This window comes from Octodon degus, unplaced genomic scaffold, assembly GCF_000260255.1.
Source record: "Octodon degus isolate 3935 unplaced genomic scaffold, OctDeg1.0 scaffold00031, whole genome shotgun sequence".
NCBI classification, from domain to species: Eukaryota; Metazoa; Chordata; class Mammalia; order Rodentia; family Octodontidae; genus Octodon; species Octodon degus.
In genome coordinates, this window is record NW_004524607.1 from 446,235 (window position 1) to 474,120 (window position 27,886).

General features: G+C 48.7%; 1 protein-coding gene across 1 annotated transcript; it reads left to right on the forward strand.

Moving 5' to 3' along the window:
• Window positions 1–347: 347 nt before the first annotated feature.
• Fkbp9 (FK506 binding protein 9) lies at window positions 348–27,450 on the forward strand. Its single transcript, XM_004629648.2, has 10 exons — window positions 348–637; window positions 9,893–10,038; window positions 10,396–10,585; window positions 11,159–11,304; window positions 13,934–14,123; window positions 16,757–16,902; window positions 22,644–22,830; window positions 23,733–23,878; window positions 25,472–25,635; window positions 26,357–27,450. The coding sequence occupies exons 1-10, from the start codon at window positions 411–413 to the stop codon at window positions 26,531–26,533; spliced, it is 1,719 nt and encodes a 572-aa protein (XP_004629705.1). The 5' UTR covers window positions 348–410; the 3' UTR covers window positions 26,534–27,450.
• The last annotated feature ends 436 nt before the right edge of the window (window positions 27,451–27,886 follow it).

The window sequence follows — 27,886 nt, forward strand, 5'->3', positions numbered from 1 at the left end:
AGTCGCTCACACCCTTGCGCTTGCGCCTTCCCTGGGGCTGCGGTCCGCAGCGTCCCTCACAGCGCTCTCCTTAGCTATTCAGAAACACCCTGGAGTCTCCTGCTGCGCAGAACCACCCCTGTAACTAAGTTAAAAAGAAAAACGGCTCTAAATCTCGGCCCTGCAGCCTCGCTGGAACTTCTCGCGGCTCCAAACCCAAGGTGGCCCAGAGGAGGGCGGCGTGGGGCGGGGCTTCGGACGGCGCCTTGAGGTGCCGCCCCTCCGCGGCCCCCTGCCCTCCCCTCCTTCCCTCCCCTCCTTCCCCCCGCCTCACCCCTCCCCTTTCCTCTCGCGGCCCCACCCCTCGTTCCCCCTCCCCGCGCGGGCGCACGCTGTCCACGTCCCCACCGCCGTCCCGGTGTTCCAGCTCCATGGCGCCCCCGGTCCTTCGCCGTCCGCCGCCGCCCCTGGTCCTGCTGCTGCTCTGGGTCACGGGGCAGGCGGCGCCCGTGGCTGGGCTGGGCCTGGACCCCGAGTCCGAGCTGCAGATCGAGCGGCGCTCCGTGCCCGCCGAGTGCCCGCGCGCCGTGCGCCCAGGCGACTTCGTGCGCTACCACTACGTGGGCACCCTGCGCGACGGTCGCCGCTTCGACGCCAGGTACAAGGGCACCCCCCGTCCTCCCACACCCGCACCCAGGACCACCCCTCCCCCTCGGGCTCGTTCCCGGAGATCCGGCGGCCTCGTTCTCTGGGCGGATTCCCCCCAGCATCCACACAGCGGGCGCTTACACCCCTGGTTAACGGGCCACGCTGGAGGCCGAGAGTCGCTGCCGGTGTCCGCTGGTCGCCGAGTGCCCCCCGGCCCTTGCCAAGATGCCGCCGACACTGGCCTAGCCTAGGACTGGGCGCACGTGCCCCGCGATGACTACCCCCCGCGGTTCTCCCTGCGATCCAGGGGGCCCCAGTGCTTTCCCAGGTCCCCGAAGTTGCAGCGTGGCCCTGCTCTCCCCAAGCTGCCCTTTAGGCTTCTGCAGTGCCCACTGGGCGCGTGCAAGCAGTATCGGGCCCTGTCTGCCTGCAAATTCCAGAGAGCCAGTGAATAAACAAAAGCTGTGCAGCGCTGAGAGTGGTGTGCATCAGGCAATAGCTTGGAAACACTCTTGCTACTTAATTATTGGTTCTGATCTGGGGATGAACCTAGTGCCTTGCACACTTGAGGTAGGTGCTGTGAACGGCACCCACCCTATCTGTGCTTACTAACGCTTCAGTTGCACCTTTTAAAGCTGCAGCTCTAAGATGTAATTCCTATACAGTTCACCCATGTACAGTGTTAAATTCAGTGGTTTCCATATATTCATACAAACATCGCAACTATCTAATTCTAGAACACTTATATCTCTCCGTCGGGAAAAGAAAGGCTGCATTCACAGCGGGCCCTTCCCATCTCCACCCACTTACCCTCCCTCCTTGGGAACCTCTGATCTATTCTGTTGACTCCACAGATTTGCCGTTCTGCACATTCTATATGCATTGAATCATGCAACTTGTGGCGCTTTCTGTCTATTTTTCACATAGTGTAATGTTTGCAAACTCTGTGGTGTTGGGGGGGGCGGTACTTCTGTTTCCTGGTTGTGTATATAACACTTGATTGTATGTCGTACCCTGTTTCCTCATCCATCCCATTCACCCACCATTTGGTTCACTGACACTTTTTGGCTGTTGTGAAGAGTGATCCTATGGATGCTCATTACAGGAGCTTGGGTGGGCACTTCTTTTGGGTGGATTTATACCTAGGAGTGGAGTGGAGGTTCATATGGAGTGCCAAACTGTTTTCCACCACCTTCACACTGCTTTTCATTCCCTCCAGAAGCGTTCTCCATTCTCTGTACTCTTGCGCACAGTAAGTAGTCTTTGTCCTTTTAATCAGGACGACCTGGTGAGCAGGGGGGCATTATCTCACTGTGATTTTGATCAATTCAACATTCTCCTAATGTTGAATTGTATCCATCACCTTTCCCTGTTCGTTGGCCATGTGTGTATCTTCCACGTATTCCATTTGCTACAGTACAGAGACTCTCAACCCACCTTTTCCCTCCTCTCCCCCTCCTTTCTCTCCTTGAGATAGGGGTCTTGTTATGTTGCCCAGGCTGACCTTCAGCTCACCGTCTTCCTGCCTCAGCCCTCTTCAAGCTGGCTGTGGAGAATTTTTGGTTGATGGTAATGAGTAATTCATGTTGCTCTGCCCGTTGGGAAGCACTGTGAGATAATAGAAATGCCCAAAGGAACTGTGGGCCTGCAGTGTGACCCCACTCTGGCCCACAGATGCTGGTGGAGTGGGGACAGTAACAAGAGTGGCACATGCAGACTGCGGGATTCCTACATAGTCTTAAAAGGATTCATTGAATCTCGAGACAGTGAGGAAAATGTCTCATTACAGATAAAAAAAAAAGTGAGGTTTGTGATTGTCAAATGGCATGCCCAGAACTCCTGACTACAGGGTGACAAGAGGACATGTTAACCCTAATGGGTTATGGCAATAACCTGTGGTCTATAGTTTCTTGATAGATATGGTAGATGAAAAGCATGAGCCCCTGAGAACACTCCTGTCTTGACTCTGTTGTGTGTGAAGCAGGGCAGGCATGTCAGAAGAGTCCTGGGACTCAGGGATAAAATCTGAGGACTAGTTACAGTTTTTCCAGGGAGGAGGAGCTGCAGGCAGAAGGGAGGCTGGGAAACTGAGTTGTCAGTGTGGGCTAACCTTGGAGGAGAGGTGAGAGATCAGGGGTGAAGGGACAGGTGGAAGGAAGCCAGAGAGGAAGGGTGAGCTAGTCTGCTTGGAATGGCTTCATCAACAAGTTTTAATAAATAGATGAGAACTATATGTATTCATGGGCACAGTGATTGTCAAGGGCCAGCTTTGGAGCCGAGGTGCTCCCTGGTGGAGGCTTTGTCTAAGGGATCAATGGCGAGCCATTGAAGGAGAGACTAACGGGTTCAGAGGCCCCTGCATTTGCAGGTAGGATGGAGTGGAGTCTGCAAGGGCACAAAGGCCTCACTCAGAGACCTCTTTTCCTTTGGGAATTTGTGACCTGTTAGGACTTGGCATTGAACCCCGGAGCAGATTGCAAGGAAGTTGGAATGGAGGATGTCACAGTTATTTTTTACTCCTTGCTGGGACAAAATACCTGACACCCAAAGTTAAGGAAGGAAAGGTTTGTTTAGCTCACAGTTTGCGGAGGTTTCAGTCTATACTTGGCTGGCTCTCTGGCACAGTGGTACATGGCAGAGGGCAGCAGTAAATGGCAGCAGAAAGCAGTGAAGAGCAAAATGGATGAGGAGCAAAGCTGCTTCTAACTAGCCTGTTTCCCCTCCTTGCAGGTAGGATGGAGTGGAGTCTGCCAAGCTACCCCCAAGCTACCCTGGGGCTGGGGTGTAGAGCTCACACAATGTCCATGCCCTCCTCATGCTCAGGATGAGGATGTTTACAAACTCAGGATCCTGGCTTTCTGCTGAGTCACTTAATTAAACTGCTAAACTTCACAAGTTGATACAATGTATCAACCAGTACAGAGGAATTTAAGGTTTGGCTACAGATCTGGGGACTTTGCCCAGAAGAACCCAGGGGTTTTGACTTTAACAATGCCACCCATGGGCCACAGAGGTCTTCATTCTCTGGAGCTTTTTCTCCAAGGCTTTGCCTGGCCCTGGGCAGAGGGTACCTTCTTGGCTATTCAGTGCCACTCACAAACCTCTCCCCTTGGCTGGCACTGACCAGGCATCATTTGATTTTGGTCTCTATGTGCTTGTTAAGAGTTGTGCAGGGCCACTGTCCTGGTGACTGGGTGGCAGCTGAAGTCCTCTCAGCCCACCTGGCTCTGCTGCTTAGGGATCAGCAGTTAACAGTGAGGAGAGACCATTGCCTTCTGGGGACAAAGTGAAACCTGTTCTACTGTTTCTATGCTGGTGGGTTAGTGTCCCATTGAGCCCCAGGGCCGGTGGGTTAGTGTTCCTTGAGGTCTGGGCATCAGGGAATAGGTTGGGTGCCCACCTGCTGCCTCTGCCTTGAGAGTGTATGGAGTCGAGGACGCTCGAACCCTTGTGTTCACACCTTGCCCAAATCAGAGCCACCTGCAGTGCTGTGCATACCCAGCTTTCCACTCAGCAGCTCTGAATGAGACCTGAGAAGTCACGTCTGTGCAAAGTTCCCAGTTGGTGTTGGTGGTCTGAGGAGTACCCGTTGGGGACCTTGGCTCTCAAAGAATATTAGGTTAGCAGGGTGTGCTAGTACATCTGTGTAACCCCATCTACTCAGGAGGCTGAGGCAAGAGGAATGCAAGTTTGAGGCCAGTCTGAGCAGTTTAGCAAGACTCTGTTTCAAAAAGAAAAAAAAAATCATAGACTAATTAGGAGAGGCCAACTCTATCTATGTATCTACGTATCTACGTATCTATGTATGTATCTAGCTACGTATCTTATCTATCTTTTTGAGATAGGGTCCTGCTATGCAGTTCAGGCTGACCTTGAGCTCACTTTGTAGCCCAGGCTTGTCTTGAACTTGGAATGATCCTCCTTCCTCAGTCTTCCGAGTGCCAGGATTACAGGCATGCACCACCACAAATGGCATTTAAATTCATTTATTTGCTCAATAAATATGTAGTGTGTGGCCACTCTTCTGAGTGCTGGAGCTGTAGCAGTGAGTAACACAGAAGCGCCTGCTGTGCAGAGCTCCCACTCTCCAGGGCTCAAGGGAGGCCGGATGCTCTGAACTCCAAGCTGTGCTGTGAGATAGAAGGTGGCGAGCGCTAAGGGGTTGGGGAGAAAGCCAGCGAGTGCTTCCTGAGCTCTGGGATGGGTTGGCAGGGATAGGCAGCCACCTTTGCCAGTTGTGTGGAGAGGAGGAACTTTTTGCAGAGGGAGGCCCTAGGGAAGGAAGGTTTGGGAGGAGCTGATGGGGGGATGGTCATCAACTTCTAGCATCAAAATGAATAAAAGTAATTATATGTGCAGACTTTTAAAGACTGGTTAGAAGCAATGACACACATTTGTAATCCCAGCAGTCAGGGAGCTGAGGCAGGAGGGTTGCTGTGAGTTTAAGGCCAGCCTGAACTACATAGCAAGACCTTACCTCAAAACAAACGAATGAACCAACAACTCCCCCCAAACCAAGGTTGGCTAATTCTGTAAAGCTTAAAATGGTAGTTGCCCAGCTGCTGATTGTGGGGTAGGGCTGAGTGGAGTCCCACTCCACATTCACCCTGGGGCACCCACTCTGTGACCCCAGCCACATCCCTGCTGCACCCCTAGACCTGTGTCTTCCCCACAGGCCAGCTCTGCACCTTTGCTCACTTCCCACCTCCCACAAGTTTGTTGTCGTCCCTGAGCTGTCTATTTGGGGCTGGCATAGCCTTGAAGGGCTTCATAGAGGAAGTGGGTTCACTTTGATCATTTTTTTCTGTTTGTTTTTTATGTGTCTGAAACAGGGTCCACAATGTAGTCCAGGCTGGCCTTGACCTTGACAGTCTTCCTGCCTCAGCCTCCAAAGATCTGGGTTTACAAGCCAGTCCCACTATCCCTGATTGTGCCGTTTGTTCTTCTAAAAATTCTTTCTTGCTATAGAGGCAGTTTACTCTTGGAAGTAGAGTCACAGTCTGTGCTTTAAGAAAAGAGCCACCTGGCTATTGATCATATGTAACATGTGGCGTGATAATGTGTCTCTGGAGACAGTTGATGGTGTAGTGACTTGGATATGGAAAGTTTTGCAAAGTGTCTCCTGCCTTAGTTGTCCTTGGGTGGATATTTTGTGCATGCGTGGTGTGTGTGTGTGTGTGTGTGTGTGTGTGTGTGTGTGTTGGGGGAGGATCCTGGGAACTGAACCTAGGACATTTGCACTGGGTCATGACCCCAGTTCTTTTCTTTTGTTTTTTTACTTTGAGATGGAATCTTGCTAAGTTGCTCAGTGAGGGTCCAAACTTGTGATCCTCTTTCCTCAGCCTCCCCAAGTGCCAAGATCACAGGTGTGCTGCTACACGGGGGCTCTTGGGTGGCTCCTTTTGAAAAGCATCATTGGAGGTTGTAGCGGGACCTCCTATCCTCCTGGGGTAGGCAGGAAAGGGTCTGCTGCAGGGTGTGAGCCAGTACAGAGGAAGGAGTGCAGAAAGCACGGGATGCTTTTCATTGCTTTCCTGAACCCTCTCTGCATCTGCTCTGCAGAACTCACTGTGAGAACCACACTCTGGGTTACATTAAGGACCTCACAGCGCTGTTATGTGGGGTCAGCAGAAGGTAGCAGCAGATGGGATGGGCGGGTCAGGTGGAGGTGTTTGTTCTCCTTGCTCCCTGCCTGCAGGGTCACTAAGGCTGTCCCTAACTAAACCAAAGCCTGTGTTCCTGCTGATAGCCCTGGCACTTCTCTGGCCCGAATGAGTAACAGTGCCCCCTACCCAGTCCCATCGGTACTGCACTGTGCCCTTTGCACACCTCTCTGATCGATGTCTTTGTCTTTCCTTTCAGCAATGTTCCTTCAGTTTGCAGTGCGTAAGTCTTTTGGCTACTTGTGTAAGCTTATTCCTAAGTAAATTGATGCATTTTTAAATAGGATTGTATTCTTAATTTCCTTTTCAAGTTATTCAGTGTTAGCATAGAAATGCAAACTTATCTCTGTGTTGGTTTTGTATCCTGTAACTTTGCCAAATTCATTCATCAGTCCTAATAGCTTTTTAAAGGATACATTGGGATTTTTTTTTTCTTGTGGAACTGGGGATTGAACTCAGGCCCTTGTGCTTGCCAGGCAAGTGCTTATTCTAGTGAACTATCTCCCTGGTCCCCATTGGGATTTTATACATTGGGATATCATTGATTTTATTTTTTATAATTTGTACTGTGAATTGGACTCAGGGTCCAATGAGCTATATTCCCAGCCCCCATATTATTTCATTGGTGAACAGCGAAATACTTTCTTCTGTCCCATTGGGATTCCTTGAATTTCATTTTCTTGCCTGATGTCTCTGGCTAGGAGTTCCAGGACTGCCCTGAATAGATGTGGAAAGGTGGGGCTTGGGCCCTATTACTGATCACAGGGGAAAGTTCTTTGGGTTTCACCATTGATGATGAGGTTGGCTGCATATGTTCCTTTATTAACTTTCCTGGAACCGCCCAGGTTGGGTGTGTCCTGTGTTTCGCCCAGGACCTGGGCTGGATGGCTGTCAAAGATATAAACAAGCCAGATGTGGGGACCAGCTGTGTAAGTGCTTAGTTAGTTCAGACTTTGCAAATATAATTTCCATGACCAGCTCTGGGCTTGATGCTGCCCAGGAATTGGTGCCAGTTGCCCTGATCAGCATAAATTTCCTATGAACAACTTTATTTTTCCATATGATAGTAGTTTTAAGCAATAGATAAGGCTGGATACTTCCATTTATAAGTGCAGGCATTTCCTTACAGAAAGGAAGTCTTTGCTTTTAACACTCTTCTGCTTTGTTGTTCAAGTGCTGAGGCAGTTATCAAGTGAGAAATTAATGCTGTCAGGCAGTAATGATTTTTACACACCATTTGGGAGGCCTTGTGCCAGGAGCTGAAGCATTTGACAGTCCTTGATGTTAGCTTTTTTCCCATCTGGCTGTGAGCTTGGGGGAAAATTTAATCCCCATCCACCTTGCAGTGTTGTATGAGGATTAAGTGAGATAATATCTGTGAAGAGCTAACCTTGCTCCCAGGCCTGACGCATACTAAATGTTCTGTAAATGATAGTTACCTTTAAGAGTTTTCATTAAATTTGAAGCAAAAAGGCTTTGACTCCACCTTTGCCATGTCTATTCAGGGAAGCCCTGGAACTCCTAGCCAGAGAAGGTAGGCAAGAAAGAAGTTCAAGGAATCCCAATGGGAGAGAAATAAATATCTCTGTTCAGAGATGAAATCATATGTATAAATTCCCAGTGCATCCTTAAAATTCAGTACTCCAGAAGCTCTGAAGAGTATGTTTTTAAAGTAACTGCCTAGCTGAGCATGGTGGTGCATGCCTGTAGTCGCATCACTCTAGGAGGCTGAGGCAGGAGGATCAAAAATTGGAGCCAGCCTCGGCAACTTAGTGACTTAGCAAGACCTTGTCTCAACACACACACACACACACACACACACACACACACACACACACACACACGAAAATGACCTGGGCATGTAGCTCAGTGATAAGGTCCTGGGCTCAGTCTCCAGCACCACTGATGAGGCGGATGCAGCTTTCTGTGTAGGCACATTGCTGTCTGCATGCACCCTGCACTCACAAGCCTTTGCAGCCCGGCTTTCTGCCCGTTGTTTTAACCCCAGGGAACTGTGGTGTCTGCGTGGCACAGAGTGGTCCAGTCAGAGGTGGAGGCTGGCGCTCTGAGGCATGGGCACAGAGCTAGCCATGTGCTCTTGTCTGCTGGCCTGGCTTGGACTTGGAATGCTGCTTTCTCTGTGGCCTTGTGGAAAGAAAGGCAGAATGGGCAGGAAAACCAACAGCAGTGCCTGAGGGCTGGATCTGAGGGCCTTTGGGCCAGGAGTGGACTGCAAGGCTCATCTAAGAAATATAGCATCAGAGTGGCTGTCCTGAAGAAGGGAGTCCCAGTGGCACCTTCGTTTTAGTGTCCAAGTAATTATAGGATCATTCTGAAGAGTGAGAGAGAATTTAAAGAGAAACAAATCCAGTCACCCAAACTCCTCTACCCACAGACTATACTGGTAATGTGTTTGCAACTGCCTTGTGGAGCTTTTCCTACATGTCTGTATATAGAAATTGAAAATGGGATTATTTTATCTGTGGCTTCTAACCTGCCCTTACACCTATTGTGTGTGTGTCCTTATATACCAATAAGGAGAAATCTGTTATGAAATGACAGAGCATTTGTATGTCTTTGCCTTCGATGCAATCAGGGTCATACCCTTCATTGTTGAATTTCTTAAGCACTGAGATTGAACCTAGGGAATGCTGAACTACTTCTTCAACCCTTTTATTATTATTAATTAGGTAATTTATTTAATGCATTTATTTTTTTTCAGACAAGATCTCACTATGTAGCTCAGGCTAGCATACTACAGTCTCCTAATGGGCAAACTTTTGTTGATTTCTAAATGCTTATTTGTGTATCTGCTTGTTTTTGTTTTGAGACAGCGTCTCCCTGCATAGTCTAGGTTGGCCTTCAACTTGAAATCCTCCTGTCCCAGTCTAGCACTACAGGTGTTCCACCAGACCCAGCTGCTTACTGAATTTGACATTGAACAAGCTGAGGACATAGGGCACAACCATGACATTATTTTCTGATGTGAAGACATCAGCTGTCAGCCTTCAAAACATATATGAATGATGGCAAGATTTCCTCAGTTAATTATTTATCATCAATATAAAAATGTTGGTATAAGCCTAAGGTTTCCAGTGTACTCTTCACCTTGTATAGCTCCTGAAATCCTGGATATAGCAGTTTGTATTCCTGTTTTTCAGTAGAGGAAGCTGAGAGAACTCCTTGCCTTTAAGAGAACTTTTTGCTTTATCATGCTGACCTGTGTTTGTCTCACCTGTATGATGTGTGTGTGTATGTGTGTGTGCATATGTGTTGAACTTGGGCCATTAATATTTCTCTATTGCTTTTAGGTACCAGACACATAGAAAATAGAAGACTCCATGGCAATTTCATAAAACTAACTTAACATCATTTTATTTCTTTCCATAGGAAGAGTAGAGCCAGTGCTAGTGGAACTGATTTTGCTAGCAGTGTTCAAGGGTATCTGAAAATCCCGACTGTGCCAGTACTGTCCAGGGCAGAGCTGTGCTGTACCAGGGGCTCCTTGGCAGCCGTCCCTGCTGTGCCCCGCATGAGTATATTTTCACAGATTCTTTCAATGAGGACAGAACTGTTTATACTTGTCTTTCCTCCATCCTCAGCTATGACAGAGACTCCACTTTTAATGTGTTTGTGGGGAAAGGACAGCTGATTGCAGGGATGGACCAGGCCCTGGTCGGGATGTGTGTAAACGAAAGGCGCTTTGTGACGATCCCCCCGAAACTTGCCTATGGGAGTGAAGGAGTTGGTAAGTTTTCACTGTGGGATACATCTGTAGAGAAGTAGGCCCTGTGCCAGCCACCAAAGTCATAAACCAGAAGAAGCAAAGGCAGTAAGCACGGTTAAAGTCTCCATCTTCAGTTTATCTCTTCTAAATGTGAGAGAAGGGGTCATTAACACATACGGTCAATGAGAGCCTTAAGGGGACAAGAATCTTGTTTCTTTCTTTTTTAATATCACTAAAGACAGGAGGAATGGGTCATTTTGGAATTGTGTGTCCACTGAATCTCTTCTGGTTTTTATTTGCCTTGACTGCATCCTGGGTATTTCATTATCTGGCTCAAAAGGCAGTAATTTCTCAGTGTGAATTCTTTTTGTTTTATAGCTGATGTGATTCCTCCGAACTCTGTGCTCCATTTCGATGTGCTTCTGGTGGATATTTGGAATTCTGAGGACCAGGTGCAGATTCATACTTACTTCAAGCCACCAAGTTGCCCTCGGACTGTCCAGGTGTCTGACTTCGTGAGGTACCACTACAACGGCACCTTCTTGGATGGCACACTCTTCGATTCCAGGTGGGTTCCACTGGTGGCCGTGTCCAAAAAAGGTACCTTAGCTCTTTCTTTTGTGCCTGCTTTTTGTGTTGTGAAGAAAACAGGAAAGGATGCTTGCCACTTGTAACCAGTATCAGACATTACAGAGAACTTTAGGATTAGTGTTTCACACATCTTGATGTCAGAGTCAACATTTAATACATGTTAGAAAAGTCTGGAAGCAAGGTTTGTCTTATTTAACAGTATTTTGAGACCTGACCATTCTGCAAAGGTTTGAGTGTTTGTTGCTTCATTCTTGTAGTTTTCCCATGGAGGGAGAAGGAAGAATGAAGCTGTGGGGAGGCTTGTGTGTGTGTGTGGTTGGTGGAATAGCTTGGCCTTTTTCCTTCAGTCACTGTAATGTAAATATGGGCTTTTTGCTTCTTCTTGGCCTTGAGGAATTCTTTGTGTGGGGAGTACAGATCTGTCTGGACCTGCCTTTCTTTAGGGCTGTTTGTAGGCTCCTTGTTTAGCAAGGATGCGGGTGACAAAATCCCTCCCCAGGAGGAGTTTGAAACACAGTGTAGAACTTCTCCCTTTCTCATTGGTTCTCAGTCACAATCGCATGAAAACCTATGACACCTACGTGGGAATTGGCTGGCTGATTCCTGGCATGGACAAAGGACTGCTGGGGATGTGTGTGGGAGAGAAGCGCATCATCACTGTACCGCCTTTCCTGGCCTATGGCGAAGATGGCGATGGTAAGCCCTGCCCCTTCTGGGATCCTCTTTTATCCTCCTCCCACCCCCATCTTTTTGCAGTGATTAACTCAGTTGTGACTACATGAAGCCCACCAGGTAGGCACCAAAGTGGTGCATACCTGTAATCACAGTACTCTCGGAGGCTGAGACAGGAGGTTCAAAGGCTTGAGCCCAGCTTAAGCAACTTAGTGAAACAAATGTCTGAAACATGAAAAAGGGCTGGGGGTGTAGCTCCATGTGAAGACCCTGGGTTCAGTTCCCTTATAGTGGAAAGAAATGAAGAGGAAGAAGGAAAGGGAGGAGAAGGAGAATGAGAAGAAATCGAATGTTTTGCAAGCTGTTTCTTGCTCTTGTAAGTACACAGAGCAGGAGAGAGGGAGTAGGTAGAATAGATGGAGTCAGTGTCTCCCTGTTCACTGCAACTTTTTCATGTCTTACGTGCTCAAGGTGCAGCACGTTTCTTAAAAGGAAGGTGGGTGGGTGGAATGCCCTACTAAAAGAAAAATGAAGCTCAAAAACCACTGCCATCAGTGCATCTTGCTTTCTTCCTCCCTGAGAAAGAAGTTATTGTTCTTTTGTGTGTTCACATGGTGCTGGGGTTTGAACCCGGGCCTCGTGGATGCTGAGCAAGTGCTTTACTATTTAGGTACAGCATCAGCTGCATGTGCAGGTTTCAGTGGGTGGATTGTATGGTACTTGAATTATATCTCAGTAAAGACGTATAGTATTGTGCAATTAGTACATGTTAATGCCAGAAAAAATTAAACCTGTTTAAGGACCTGTTAGTTATTTCAAAGCCTCTGTTTTCTAGCCTGGGAAGGACTTTCTTTTCAATGGCAAGAACACCTGCCTTGAATACTCAGGCTTCAGGATCAGACCTCAGTACCACAAAAAAGGGAGGGGAGAGATTACATTTTTCCTTGTCTATAGTTAAAAGATAAAGTATGCTCTTGTATCCAGGCTGCACTGGAGGCTGTGGTGGCTGCCTGCTTGCATGCATTCAGCACCTTCTGAGGGGAGGAGGTGCAGGCAGGGCTCTGCCCAGCTGGGAAGCTCGAGGTGCTCCTGCCACCAGGTCACTTCCCCCCAGGATTCTTGCACGGCACAACAAACTGCAAGGGGCAGGCACACTGAGGAGTTGGCTTGTTGCTCAGCTTGATGTTAGGCATCTTGCTGCCGTGGTTGTTTCTTGGTGGACACTGCTCCCTTCTGGAGGAACTAGTTCTCTGTGGGGTTATGGGAATGAATCCTGTTGCAGAAAGGTCCCGACTTGTGTGAGGAAGTGCTAGCCCCTGCCTCCTTGCACCCTGGCTTGGGGTTCCAGTTTCTCCATCCCTGTGAACTTCAGACAGTCTAAGGCAGTGGTGGCGAATCTATGACACCCGTGCCACAGCTGGCTGCTTGCTATCATTGAAAGCTTTAAAAGTTTTCCATCACTGGTCTACGGCTTCAGACACTGAGGGAGAAATGCAGCCGTGTGATGCTAACTTCTGAAGGCCTACCATTATAAATGCTTTCCTCAGGGCCAGTATGAGTCCAGCTCTGTCCTGCTGCCCTGTAGGGCTTGGTTCCAGGACCTCTTGTGGGTACCAGCATCCTTGACTGCTCAGTCCTTTGTATGAAACCAGAATGGTGCTCCTTCTGTGTACTTGAGGTGGCTTATGACATCTCATACAGTGTACATGCTGTGTGAAAATTCCTTTGCCATACTGTTTCAGAGAATAAACACAGGAGAAAAAGTCTATATAAGTTAGGTGGAAACATTTTATTTTCTATCCCAGGGATCAAAGCCAAGGGTGCTCTACCACTGACCTACATCCCCAACACTCTTTTATTTTTTGAGACAGGGTCTTCCTAACTTGCCCAAGGGGGACTTGAACTTTTAATTCTCCTGCCTCAGCCTCCCTCAGTTCTGGGATTATAGATATGCACCATCATGCTCAACTCAGACATGATTATTTTCTTGACTATTTTCTACCAGCAGTTGGTTGAATCCATGACTGTGGAGTTGTTGATAGGGAAGGCAGATTGTGCTCAGTACACCCTCACCCTAGGCACATGTCTTTCTTCTCTTAGTTTATGAAACTAGGGCCTTTATATTGAGCTACTTCCTCAACCTTTTAAAAGTACTGCATTTATTTTTGAGGCTGTCTCAGTGAGTTGCTAAATTGCCCAGGGTAAGCTGAAACTTGTGATTTTCCTGCCTTAGCCTCCCCAAGTACTGAGATTCTAAAGTGTGTGCTGCCCCACCGGCCTGCCAAGAGTGTGTGGAACCAGATCAGAGCTTTGGAATTGGCGTCCTTAGGTGTCTACACAAACAAAAACCTCTAGAAGAGTGTATTTGAGTTGCCTGTGGTTTCATAACCCCCTACCCTTGACTTCTGACGGTGGAAGAGCCCCGACTATCTGGTGGCTGCTTTGCCTGTGTAAGTCAGGCTTCACTGTGTCATGAACCTGCGGGTGGAGACTGGTGAGACCCTGCAGTGAAGATGGAGCTGCGCAAAGCCTCTGTGTCTGCAGTGTGAGAACTTCAAGGGATGAACATGACCAGCATGGGGTATAGTTATGGGGGTTCAGCCTTTCCTCGGTCTTGTGTCCTGATGGCGACCACATCCTCTGCTGCACCCAGGGAAGGACATCCCTGGGCAGGCTTCGCTGGTATTTGATGTGGTGCTGCTGGACCTCCATAACCCCAAGGACAGCATTTCCATTGAGAACCAAGAGGTGCCAGAGAACTGCGTGCGCAGGAGCCAGAGCGGGGACTTCCTCCGGTATCACTACAATGGCACTCTGCTGGACGGCACCCTTTTTGACTCCAGGTGAGTGGCCTCAACCATTTGCATGACTTCTCGGGTCGTAAGTCAGTCTGCACCGGTGAGCTGGGCAGGGTGTGCTGTGCACACTGGCCCCACATTCATCTCCAGGACCTGACCTTTCTGACTCCGAGGTTTTTCATGGGCTGACTGGACAGAGGGTTGGTGCAGAGATGCCTTCGGTAAAGTGAGGAGATTCTCCCCAGATGCCAACCCCGGTCACCTTTGCTCACTCAGGAGGGGCCGGCAGGAAGGACCAGGAGGCAGGGCCACTGTCTGGGTGCATTGGCTATGGCGGATCGCAGTCACCTTGGCCTTTCTCAGCTCCCAGTGCTTCCCTATATTCCTGCTGCAGCCGGGTTGAGTGGCTGGGCTCAGGAGACAGGCATGACAGTGCCCACAGGGGCTGCAAAGCCTCTTCCTGGGAGTCTCCTTCCTCAGGTCCCTTGTTTGTACAGCTGGGCCAGGTGTCAGGAGCATGTGGCAGAGTGTGGAATGTATTTCCTTGAAGCCTCTCCTTTGCCTTCCTATAAACAAGTAGTGTGGCACCCACCTGCCTACCTCTCTAGGTATCAGACTTCTAGTTTAGTCATCCTAAAGCCTCACAGAATGATTTTTTCTATGGCATTACTGTATTTTACTTCAATAATCTATTATCCTTAGTCCTAAGATCTTCTTTTACATTTCTCATTCACTTGCTTGTCAAATAGCTCAGTGGATTAAAGTGCTTGCAAGCAGGTGCGGGGGCCAGAGGTTCGATCCCCAGGCCTGCCATGCTGGCCCCGCCCCAGGGATGTGCTGAGACTACAATTGAGACTGGGCATGGTGGTGCATGCTTATAATCCCAGCCTCTTGGGAGGCTATAAACAGGCGGATATATAAATCCGATCTAGTAGTGAGACCCTGAGCACCCTGTAGACCCTTTCCTAAAGAACAAAAATACAAAAAAAAAAAAAAAAAGGTAACGGTCACATAATTCCAAATCAAAACACAGTAGGGTACAACACTGTGTGCCTGGCTTTGTCTGCTTTTCAAGTTCCTGCCCACACCACTGAGGTAATTAACCATTTTATTTGTTTCATTAGTTTCTTTTAAACAGGTGTGCTGGTACATGCCTATAATCCCAGCACTCAGGAGAGTGAGGCAGGAGGATTGTTGCAAATTTGAAACCAGACTGGGCTGTGAATATCAAGACCCTGCATATCAAGACCCTGTCTCAAACAAAAAAATCAATTCATTTCTTTTCATTCATCTATTGTGTAGACTTTTTTAAATGTAAATTTAATTTTCTCTCCTTTATAGTATATGGCACATAGAATATTACATATATAAAACATATATTCTATGGTGTATAGAATCTACAGTGTAGATTTGCCTTAGCTTAGGCAGGCAGTCTCTGCAGATTGTCATTTATTTTTTATTTATTTTATTTTATTTTTTATGTATTTGGTGCAGGGTCTCTGCACAGCTGGGACTCATAGTGATCCTCCTGTTTTCAGCCTCTCCAGGGCTGAGATTACAGGTGTGTGTGCCACCACACCTGGTTTTGGTGGCTGACTTAGTGCACTTGTGGGTGGGGTCAGGATAGTTGGTCATTTGTGTTGTTTCCTACCTTTTGAGATTTAGGTAGTAGATAGTGAAACATTGAAGTACACAACTGTTTCCTTGGGATAAATTTCTAGAGGAATCTTCAGGTCAGAAGTTATGTGATTTTTTAACAATTTCTGATTAATTGAAGTTACTGACTTAAAGTTATAATTTGAGGTTGTCCTTGGGGGAGGTTTTACTGCACCTCCTATGCAGGCTCAGTAACAATGTGCATCTTTTTTGGGAAGCTTTGCTGACTTGGAAACTACTGAAACTGATATCTTCTTTTGTGAATTATTGGTTTGTGTTCCATTCCCATTTAAAATTTTTTATTTTATTATTTAGCAGTAAACTAGTGCTTGAACCCAAGGCCTCATCGTATATGCTGGGCAAGTCCTTTAGACCACTTAGCTACATCTCCAGTCTTTTTGGATTTTTTTGAGATGGTGTCTCACTAAATTCCCCTCACTGACCTTGAACTTGTAATCTTCCTGCCTCCACCTTCGAGAGTGCTGGGATTACAGATGTGCACCAGCACCCCCACCCCTGTATGAGGTTTTATTATGTAGGCTTGGGGAGTAGGTCTTTCTTTTCACCAGACTTGAAGGAACCAGACTCAGCAGCTGGCACACAGCGTCTGTGTATTGAGCGGGGCAGAAGGGTTTCAGGGTTCTCGCCATAGGGAGCTCGGCGACCGGGTGCTGTGGCAGACACTCAGTCCTGCTGTGTCAGGACTGCAGGATCACACTGCTCCTGCTGTTATTCCGACAATCAGAGCACTCACCTCTGGAGCTGGCGGCATAGTGCAGAAGTAGAGCAAGCCCAGCATGCAGAGGCCCTGGGTTTAAGGCTCAGCATTAGAAAACTAAGAAAAGAAACTTGATGTTCCCAGACAGAGATTCTCCCCTTGAGAGGCAGGAGGCTGAGTGCAGGTTGCGTCCTCAGACCCAGTGTCCCCCATCCTGGGGTCTGGGGTCTTTTGGCATCCTGGTTCCCAATGCTATCCTGCTGCTGTGGTGCCCTCATGATCCCTTTGCCTTCTCCTGTCCTAGCTACTCTCGGAATCGCACCTTTGACACATACATCGGGCAGGGCTACGTGATTCCCGGCATGGACGAGGGGCTGCTGGGTGTATGCATCGGAGAGAGGCGGAGGATTGTGGTGCCTCCACACCTGGGGTACGGAGAGGAAGGGAGAGGTGAGTGTGCCTGGTTCTGCATTAATAGCAGCTTCCAGACAGGCAGCAGAGTGACCACAGCTCAGTCCAAGGCGTGACTGCCAGGTGGGTTTAGTTTCTAGAGTTCTGTTATTTTATGTCTCTTGTTCCCTCTAACCATTTTTATTTTCCTTTGGAAGAAAATTTTTTTGCAGTACTGAAGATTAAACCCAGGCCCTTGCACATGTTATGCATGTGCCCGACCACTGAGCTACAGTTTCCCCCCTGCTTTTCCATAAAATTTTGAGAAAGTCTTATTAAGTTGCCTAGGTTGGGTTCAAACTTGTGATCCTCCTGCCTCAGCCTCCCAAGTAACTGGGATTCTAGAAGGAGCTACCATACCTTTTGAAAAATTTTAGGCCTACCTCAGAGTTGCAAACTATATAGTGAATTCCATTCCATCTCACCAATTCTGAACATTTTGCTGAACCTTATGTTTAAATCTCTTTGCGCTAAACTTTGAAAGTAAGTAACTGTCTTTTTGGCTTTTGTTTTGTGTACCATGAGATTCACCCCTTTATGTATACGATCCAGTGACTTCTACTATGTTGAGTGAGTTATATACCGATCACCATAATTGGGTTTATCTTGGTTATTTTTTGTGTGTTGTTGCTGAGACAAAATACCCATCCCTTGGGGCAGGGGATATAACTTGGTCTAAGTGCCTGCATGGCAAGCACAAGGGCCCGGGTTTGATTCCTGGTACCACATGTCATGCCGGCCACTGAAACCGGATGTGGTGGTGCATGCCTATAATCCCAGCACTGGGGAGACTGAAAACAGGAGGATTACTAAAATTCTGAGCTGCATAGTGAGATCTTATACCAAATAAACAAATGAAAAATAAAAAAAATATATTTTGCTTTTAGAAAAAGAAAATGCAAATAAAACAGAAATCTCCTGTAATCTTACTATCCAGAATACATTTTTTTTTTTTTTTTTTTTTTTCCGGAACCAGGGATTGAACACAGGCCCTTGTGCTTGCCAGGGAAGCACTTATTCCACTGAGCCATCTCCCCGGCCCCAATAATACACATTGTTAACATGGTAGGCAGAAGATTGGCCTCCAAAGAGGTCCACGTTTGAATCCCAGAACTTGTCTTACTAAGAGGGACTTTATAGTTGCTAGTAAATTCAGAGTCTCGAAACAGGGACAATAATACTCTGTCCCATCCAGATGGCTTCCTTGTAAGAGGAAGGCAGGGGTGGGACTGGGGGACAGAAAAGGCCACAGGAAGTCAGGGGGGTCCAGAAGCCAGAAAAGGTGAAGAAGCAGGTGCGCCCCAAACCCACCAAGCAGAGCATGCTCTTGCCCAGACTTTGATGTACACTTGTGACTCTGGAGGCCTGAGAATTGGTTTGCATTGTTTTTTCTCCACTGTTGAGATAACTTTTCATAGCAAGAAAACTAATGCAACCAGCAAGGGTACGTTCTTCTGTATCTTTGAGTGTATGTACATGTTAAAATAGAAATACATGGTTACCTACACCAGTAAGGACTGGCAAAATGGGACCATGTCACTTTGGGATTAATTTGGGATATGGTCTCTATGTCACTATAATTTCTCTCACCACCTCATTTGTTGGGAAGGGCAGATATGTTGTGAACAACTTTCTTTTTTTTTGTTTTTTTAATGTATTTAGTACGGGGTCTGCCAGGTCTCACTACACAGATTGAATTTGTAGTGATCCTCTTATTTTCAGCCTCCCAAACGCTGGGATTATAGGTGTATGCCACCACACCCAGTCTTAATCCCAGTCTCAGCAGGCCCTGGGGACAGGGTCAGCATAGCACATGGGGATTGAATCCTGGTCCCTACGCCTGCGCAGATGCTTTAATGCACTGAGCTATCTGGCCAGCCCTTGTGAACAACTTTCTATGCCAACAAATACTTTCAGTGGCTGCCGAGTATTTTAGTTCTTTGTTGTTATTGTTGTCATATTTTTGCTTTTTTTTTATTTTTTAAAGACAATCTTGCTCTGTAGTTGAGGCTGGGCAGGGATTTACCCTAGAGGGATGCAAATATTCTTTTTTAGTATGTGTTTGCAGTACTCGCAGTTTATAGTCATTTTGGGAGTTGGAGCACATAACATTTTATAGCTTGTTTCTTTTTTTAATCTGATTCCTTCCTGTATCCCTCCTTCTTCTTCTAAATCTCCTTTTTCCATTTTCATCATTAGCTCGTGTTTATGACATACAGTGTTTATATTCATTGAGGTTACTAAGCTCCTGTACCTGGCACAGCTTTATTTTACTTATTTGCCCTTTTCCTCTCCCTCTGGCAATCCTCCTGCCTCGGCCTCCTCAGTTCTGGAATTACAGGTATGTGCCACCACAACCAGCTTCATATACCACTTTTTGCTGACTTGCTTATGAATGGTTGATGCAGTATTTGCTTTCCTTTTGTTTCCTTTTTGCTGGTGGAGTTCTTGCTGGTCTTGCTGGCTGTACTCCATTTCTCTTGATGTGTACTGTTTGGATCCTGGGAATTTTCCCTGTGGGGTTCATCCTAGAGGAACTAAGAAACATCAAGCTGGTAGGAAATGATTTATACTGGGGAGAAACTCTTCTTAATCCCTGATTTGAATTTCTGGTTTAAGCTGTAATGGATCAGCCTGAGTTGCACCCTGCTGGCTGTGCTTGCCCTCCTGTCCTCTAGAGTCTCAGCACAGCAGCCAGAAGCAGATCAGCAACTTCCTGCATCTGCCTCTTTCTTTATGACTGAGAGGACTGATCTTTCCTTACTCTGGAAAGAATGCACTGATGAAAACCATTTCCTGATGTTTTTTTCCTTTTGACTTTCCACCAAGTATGAGACAGAGTTCAGCTGCCTCCACAGGCAGCACTGGGAGGCGCAAAGGCCTGTGAGTTTCCTGAGTGTGGGATCTACCACGTAGTGGAGAAGGCACCTGGATGTGAGAGCCAGGCTCCCACGTGGGACCACGCCTGTCAGGTCCTCGGCAGCACCTGTGCCTCTGTGAGGCCCTTCGGACCCACACCAGTCAGGCTTCAGGACATAGATGTGTCTCGTTTTATCTTCTTCATCAGGGAGCAGAAGGCCAGGGACACGCAGCATGGCAGGAACGACGCCGGGCTCTGTGCAGTGGTCAGCATTTCTGTGTATCTTGCAAATGGTTCCTCTGCAGGAGGGTGGGAGAAGCCGCCTCTTTCTGTCGCAGGAACTTTCCAAATGCTTCTGTCATCTGTGTGTTGCTGAAGGGTTGTCCTGAAGCCCAGATTCCCTGAGGCAGGATGGTTCTGCCTGCAGGTTGCACAACCATTGCCTCCTTGGGTTGCTGTTGTCTGGCTCCCATATCAGCTTTTGAGGACTCAGATGAGAGAATGAGGAAAAGAGCCCCTGGGAATGTGCCCAGGCCCATGCCTGCCGGGCAGGGCTCCCACAGCACCTCCTTGTGTCCCAACAACAACGTCTGCTTCATTGTCCTTGGTGTTTAGGTGAAGTGATGAGGTCCATGGCACAAAGGTTGTTGGTGACAGGGCCAGAACAGGACCCAGGGTTCCGACCTCCTGTGTCACAGGCAGAGGGTGATGAGGAGGCAGTGACTCGTTGACAGTTGCGTGTAGGAAACAGAACTGAGTCAGAGGTCCCAGGGCTCTTCCAGAAAGCCCACAGCCTCCAGGAGCAGGTGGCACTGCCTCCTCTCCTCTTTGTCATCTATATCCCAACTTCTACCCTGGTGAAGAGCTCCCCTTCGGTGGAGGCTGGCATCAGGCCACAGCGAGGTGGCAGACTGTCTGTGCCAGTTTGCTGAGGGTGCATGCCCGTTCCACATGCAGCCCAGCGGTGGAACTGCAGCCATCCTGATGTCCACTCTGCAGCCCCAGAACTCCATGCACCACCAAGGGCTTGCTTGTGTGATTTTTGTTGGTTTGAGATGATGTTATGACTTTTTTCTTTTATTAGGTACAATTGAAATATACGGTGGATGTTTAAAAATTTAAATACATTAAATGCATCCCTCCTCACTTGGAACATATTAATCCAATCATTCTTGCCACTGTCTGCAGCAGTTCTGAAGTCCTCTTTCCTGAGGGTCTTCCACTATACTGACCTGGGATGCAGCATGTTTCCCTTTCATGTCATTTTGACCTTGGAGGAGCGCACAAGGTCTTGCAGTACGGGAGCTGGAGGAGAGACTGACTGAGGAGGCAGTGACTTGGGTACTGGATACTGCTACTGGGTGTGGGTACATTTTGGGAGATGGTGGTAGCAACCACATTGAATTGTGAGCTTTAAAACTCAAGTGGAGCCTTGGGAACAGGTCCCATGTCTGGCCCCATCCACTTCCAACAATCCTGTGCCTTGTGCCGACCACCCAAGCACATTCTCTTTCACTTTGGAGAGTTTAGTGAATAGCTCCTCTTGTTTCCCATGCCCGCTGCAGCAGCCAGTGGCCTGGGCTTTGTCCCTGGATTTGCCCGGCCTTTCTTGTCAGTGGCCTTGAGCAGCCCCTGCTGTGCATGGTCTGCCACTCCTGGTCTTCTGGGGAAGAGACTCAGGGCTCACACTCCTCCTCCCATAGTCCTGCTGGGTGGCTGCGCCCTCTGGTGCTCAGGTTTGCTTCTCCAGCATTGCCTGGAGCTTGGGCCAAGCTCCAAAATTGTGCCTTAGTTTCCTTGTCTGTAAATTGGGACTATCAGGTTATAAGAATTCATCGCCGAACGTGGTGGTACAGGCCTGTAATCCCAGCATCCTGTGAGTGGGCAACTGAATGGCTGAATAGCAAACCCTGTCTCAAAAATAAATAAATAAATAAATAAATAAATAAATAAATAAATAAAGGCAGACAGGCAGGCTAGGTTCAATTCTAGAACAACAAAAAAGTGCTGCAGGAGTTCACTGAAAGATTGTATGTGAAAACTGTTATAGCTCAAAAATCAGATGACAACGAGGCAAGTCCAAAAGTTAAAAGAAGCGCTTTATTTTAGCTGGTACCCAGTGGCGGTCTTTATGCAAGGTGCAAAGAGGCGCACCAGGCATTGACAAGGGGTCAGTATTTAAGCTTGAAAACCGCAAAAACAGGGAAGGGGTGGAGAGGAAGAAATGGCAGGGTCATTAGTTCATTAGGTGGTCCTTATTGGGTGGGGTGCTGAATTGGCAGTCATGAGTACATCGAGTGGGTGCATTGGGTGGGGGTGCTGAAATCACGCAGAGTTCTGCAGGACAAGATAAGGTTTGGGGAGCAAATATAAGACTTGAGTCACAGGGGTGAGGAATTGGAGGAATTGGGAAATTGGAGGAATTGGGAGGGGTGGGCGCATACAGAACAGGAACTCGGCGGGGTTAGAAGGGCAACAAAATGGAGTCAATTTTAACAGGGTATAACAAAAACCATGTTTGTTTGTTTTAAGACAAAGCCCCACGGTGCAGTGTAGGTTAGCCTTGAACTTGCAGAGATTCTCCTGCCTCCCCAGTGCTGGGACCACAGGCGTGTGCCACCATCTCAACAGAAAAATACTTCTATGAACTCTAAAACCTTACTCAGATGAGAGAAACCGTTTTCAAAGGTGGAGACGGGCCAGCCGAGCCGTGTGTGTGCTGGGCGCTGCGTGCATTCCTTTCTTCCTAACCAGCCCACCTCCCTCAGAGTGTGTGGGGCTCAGAACTTACTCTGTGACCCTAGATATGCCCATGCCTCAGTTTCTCTGCACAGCACCAGCTCCCAGGGTCCCATACTCTGCATCCCGTCTCTGTCTCTAGGGAACATACCGGGCTCGGCTGTGCTGGTGTTTGATGTGCATGTGATCGACTTCCACAACCCCTCGGATTCTGTCAGTGTCACCTCACACTACAGGCCACCTGACTGCTCGGTGCTGAGCAAGAAGGGTGACTTCCTCAAGTACCACTATAATGCGTCACTGCTGGATGGGACTCTGCTAGACTCCACGTAAGGCTGGGGGTCTCCCCTCTGGGCCTCCAGGACCAGGGCGGCCTCTCTGTTCCTGTATTGTGCTGTTCCCCTTGCACAACCCCAAACCATGACACTCAGGGACATCTGTTGGCCCCACACCTGGGCACTTACTGCCCCCATGCTACCACTCTGAGTCATACTGAGCTCTGCCAGTGGATTATCACTGGCCCTTTCCAGGGTCCCTGCGAGAGAGCTGATCTTATCTCCATTTATAAATGCATGAGGCCCTGGGTTCTGTCTCTAGCCCTGCCAAAAAGAAAAACACCAGAAAAGAAACTGAGAGACTTCACAGGGTCACACTGGGTGACAGACCCTGGATTCCAATTTGGGTATTGTACCAGTACTCCATGATGAGCAGAATCCTTACGTACTGCACCCAGGAATGGATACAAATAAAGAAATTCAGGTCTTGCTGAAACTAAAATCCAGGGTCTTAACTCTAATATGTAAAACAGAAAAATCCTCATGAAAATGCCTGGGCAAAAATCCCCACAAAAACACTTCCCATGGGATGATGGCTCTCGTGCCCCGTGTTTTCCCTTTTTGGCCACACTGAGAATGAACCTAGAGTCTTTCTAGATGCTAGCCAGAGTTGTGTCCTTGCTACTTCGAGTACCTGGGACACTCCTAAGGTGCTGGGACACTCCTAGGATGGCCTGTGCAGCCCAGGACCACCACTAAATTCGTAAAGTCCTCAGACCCTACCAGAGAGTCCCTTCTAGTGCCCCTCCACTTTGGGACAGTCCCTGGGAGTGACTGCCATCTAGCTGAGCCAGCTGTCTCTCTCTGAGGCTCTACTGCAGATGTGTCCTGGGGCAGCATCTCATCCGGGGGATGCCCCAGTGACTGTGACTAATGGCTCTCCAATTCGCTTTCAGGTGGAATTTAGGCAAAACTTACAACATTGTGTTGGGATTTGGACAAGTTGTGCTGGGGATGGACATGGGTCTCAGAGAGATGTGTGTGGGCGAGAAGCGGACGGTGATCATCCCACCCCACCTGGGCTACGGGGAGGCCGGTGTGGGTAAGTGGAAGCGCATGGGGTGGTGGGACACTTCCTTTTTACCTTTTTATAATTTTATTTTGAGAGTGGGACTTGGTAAGTTGGTAAATTGTCCAGGTTGGGTTCCGGCTTGGAAATCTTCCCGTGTCAGCCTTCCAGAGTGCTGGGATTGTAGGTGTGCACCACCATTCGTGGTTTGTGACACACTTACTATCTGAACTTTGTGTTCGGGGGTGCCATAGGAGAATTTCTGTGTGGGGTTTTGGATTGCATTTTTCTTTTTTAAGTTTTTGGTTAAAGACCCGAGGCACTCTGCAAGCCACTATTAAGAGTAGCGTCTACCCTCTAGAGAAGGCAGCTTTGGAAAGAAGCTGCCTTTCCACTCTGGAGGAGCCCTGCTGGGTCCAGCTCCAGCGCTGCCTCAGGCAGGGAGAAAGCGGCCACTGGAGCCTCTCCTTGCGCCTGACCTCCAAGCCAGCTAGGAAAATACCCTTTTGGCAGAGATTACTTTCACATTCTGGAAAAACTGGTTTCACTGTGTGGTACAGTGGTTGTGTGTGACTTTATGATCCCGTCTCCCAGTCTTTACGGTGCTCTCACTGTGGATACCCAGACCAAAGTCCCGACTGTGAAAGTGATTGGGTGCATCTCTCTCTGTCTCTCAGTCTCTGTCTCTGTCTGTCTGTCTGTCTGTCTGTCTGTCTGTCTGTCTGTGTCTGTCTGTCTGTCTGTCTCTCTCTCCCCCTCCTCTTTCTCTTTCCTTCTCTGTCTCCCCTTCCTCCCTCCCCCTCAATATTGGGGATTAAACCCCAGGCCCTTCACACTGAACTATGTCCTCAGCCTCTTTTTATTTTGAGAGAGAGTCTTCCTGTGTGCCATGAATTTGAGATCTTTCTGGCTCAGCCTCCCAGGTGCTGCAATTACAGGTGTGGGGTACCTTGACCAACTTATTATTCTTCCAAGTTCTACTGTTAGGTTTATTTAAAAGTTCTACCACTGTAGACTCTACTGTTGACTCTCAGATATTTTTCACTGAGACACACAGTAAGAAATACATCTTTTTTTCCAATTTATATTATACATAAACGTGTAGTTTAGATACTTAGCTTGAAAAATAAAATTGAAATAAAAGTTCCATGAAGAATACCAATTCTAGAGGGCAGGGACCTAGAACCATTGCACTGAGCTACAACCCAGCCCATTTTTTAATTTTTGAGACAGTCCTGCTAACTTTAAGTTCCCTGGGCTGGTAGTAGTGACCCTTCTGCCTCAGCCTCCACAGTGCTGGGGTGCTAGGTGTGCCACCACACTCTTCTGCCTGTCTTTCTTGACTGATTTATTTGAAGTGCTGTGGAGGCTGGGGGTGTAGCTCAGTGGCACAAGTGCCTGCTTGGCAAGTGCAAGGTCCTGAGTTTGATTCCCAGTACCAAAAAATAAAAAAATGAAAAAACGAAAAATGAAGTGCTGTGGGCAGAGCTCACAACTGCTGAGGGCTCACTGCCCATGTTGCCAGCCAACAGGCCCTGCCACCCTTGTCCCCGGCTGGAGCCTGGCCACAGTAAGGCTGGCCTGCTGGGCTGTAGCTGTGCTGACCCGTGTCCTTGTCTCGAGCAGCAGGGGAGGTGCCGGGAAGTGCTGTGCTGGTGTTCGACATCGAGCTGCTGGAGCTGGTGGCCGGCCTGCCTGAGGGCTATATGTTCGTGTGGAATGGCGAGGTATCCCCCAATCTCTTTGAGGAGATTGACAAGGATGGCAATGGCGATGTCCTGCTGGAAGAGGTAAGGAATCTGGGTGGAGGGGTGGGGCCTGTGGATGATACACTGTCACTCAGGACCTGGCAGCACGGGGAACAGACCAGGCCTGGGTGGTATTGCTGGACACCCGCCCCATGGCCCTGAGTCCTGCAGCAGGTGTCCGGCCACACATCACCTTGGCCACCTCCCTGGATGTTCTGAAGAAGTCGCACAGAGATGGCAGTGGGTTGCTCATATCACAGCCACCCAGAGCTTGACTATCTCTACTCTCAGTTCAGCCCTGCCGATGATCACTGTGCCCTCCCTCCTGGGGATTCAGCTGCTCCTGGCTCCCTGCTCCTCTTCACAGGAGCACTTCAGCTTCCTTCTCCCTTTGTGTCCCCTCCCTTCCCCTCCCCTCCCCTCTGTTCAGCATCTTATTTTCCCCTTTGTATTGCTCTTCCTTTGCCCATCCCTTCTCCTGCTCCAGTGAAGTTTGGCACGGGACAGGGTGTGATGTATTCTGGGTCCAAATCAGGCTTGTGGTGGTTTCCACTGTGGAAGAAGGCAGAGAAGGGACCCCAGGCTCTAGAGTCCTTGGTCTGTAGGTTTTCCACCTGCATCTTGCCAGTTCCAGGACAGTCCTGTCTGCTGTGGACTCTCACACTTAACCCAGCTTCAGCCCCCTTGGGTGGTTCCCAGTTCTGGCAGAGGCTTTGTGATCCCCACTGCTGGCTCACCTCTGTCCTGTCCCCTCTCTCCCCAGTTCTCAGAGTATATCCATGCCCAGGTGGCAACTGGCAAAGGGAAGCTAGCTCCTGGATTTGACGCCGAGATGATTGTGAAGAATATGTTCACCAACCAGGACCGGAATGGAGACGGGAAGGTTACGGCTGAGGAGTTTAAGCTCAAGGACCAGGAAACCAAGCACGATGAGCTGTAGTGCACAGCTGAGCTGGCTGGTGCCACAGAGCACATGCCACCCACCTCTGTCACGCTACAAGGGTACGAGGGTCTCCAGAAGTGAATGTCAGCGCTAGCAAGCGGGTCTGTGGTGCCTGGTGCACACGTGGGGTGGGTCTGGACCAAATCTGGGTGGGGCCTTGGCCTGGAGGACTGGAAAGGCTACCTTGCCAACCTTTGTCCGTGTGCCTTCCAGGACTCTGTAAGTAACGGGAAATGGCATCATCTTGGAGGAACAGGAGACCAAGTGTCTGGCATCTGCCTACAGAGATTAAAGTGTGTTTTTATGGTCAGTGTCTTAAACATGTTCTCCATGTGGGCAGAAAGGATGAGGGGCACATGGGCCCCAGCGTGATGCCCAACAGTGAGCCTAGGCTCTGCCCTCTCCGCAGCCAGCCCACAGGGCCCCTGCTGTGGCAGTGCTACTCTGGTCTGGAGGCGCTGTGCCACCCAGAGGATAAGGTGGGGAGCAGGGAGTGGATCCTGCAGCTGCTGCTCACATTTCCCTGTGCCCCTCTCACCATCCTGCCCCCTTCTGCACTCTCTTCCAGACGTGGGCACGTGAGGGCTGGTGGCTGGGCCTTGCTGAGATGGGCTTGTCCCCAAAGCTGCTGAACATACATGGAAGCTCCGTCCTGTCCCTAGTATATGCCCCAGGGCAGATCGGGGGCTGGGGAGCCACCCTGTCATAAAAGTGATGACACACACCTGGCACCCTGTCCCTCATCACACAGTGGTTACTCTGTCCCCAAGGGAAATCAGCACTTACCCTGAAGTATTAAAAGTCTTTTCCTTTTCAACTTATCCATTAATTTAAATTGTTTATCCTGATGTCCCGGGGTAGTTTGTGAAAATGCTATGCGCCTGTTTCACACAATAAATGTCAGAAATTTGGTCTTTTCTGGTATAAAGTACTGTTTTATTGCAAGGCTGCATGGTTGGAAACTCCTTGCTGGAAACTCAGGCCTATGCCACCCTGGTGGGGAGAGCATCAAGGCCCTGTGGTGTAGGGACCTTCACTTGCTGTCCTGGCTGGAAGTCAGGGGTTAGAGGATCCTGTGATATCAGTGTCAGCCACAGAGGCCATGGGAGGCAGTGGGGCTCCAAGCAGAGCCCTCAGGTGGACAAAGCTCCAGAACTGGGTTGGCACCATAGCCAAGGAGGTACCCAGACAAAGGGCCTCAGGGATCCTTGAAGACCAGGCAGAGAAGGGTGGGGTTAGCCCAGGGTAGGAATGACAGCAGCTAACCTGTTGACCATGGTTCTGCCCTGCAGCAGGGACTCCAGGTGAGCCCAGAGATGCCCTGGATGCTGGCACTTCTTGGCTCTGTCA

Excerpts from the sequence above, each read along its gene's own strand:
- Fkbp9 (XM_004629648.2), top strand. The coding sequence starts at position 411 with ATGGCGCCCCCGGTCCTTCGCCGTCCGCCGCCGCCCCTGGTCCTGCTG. Across the intron at positions 10,586-11,158 it reads GGCACACTCTTCGATTCCAG|TCACAATCGCATGAAAACCT; the intron begins GTGGGTTCCACT and ends ATTGGTTCTCAG. Across the intron at positions 16,903-22,643 it reads GTACGGAGAGGAAGGGAGAG|GGAACATACCGGGCTCGGCT; the intron begins GTGAGTGTGCCT and ends CTCTGTCTCTAG.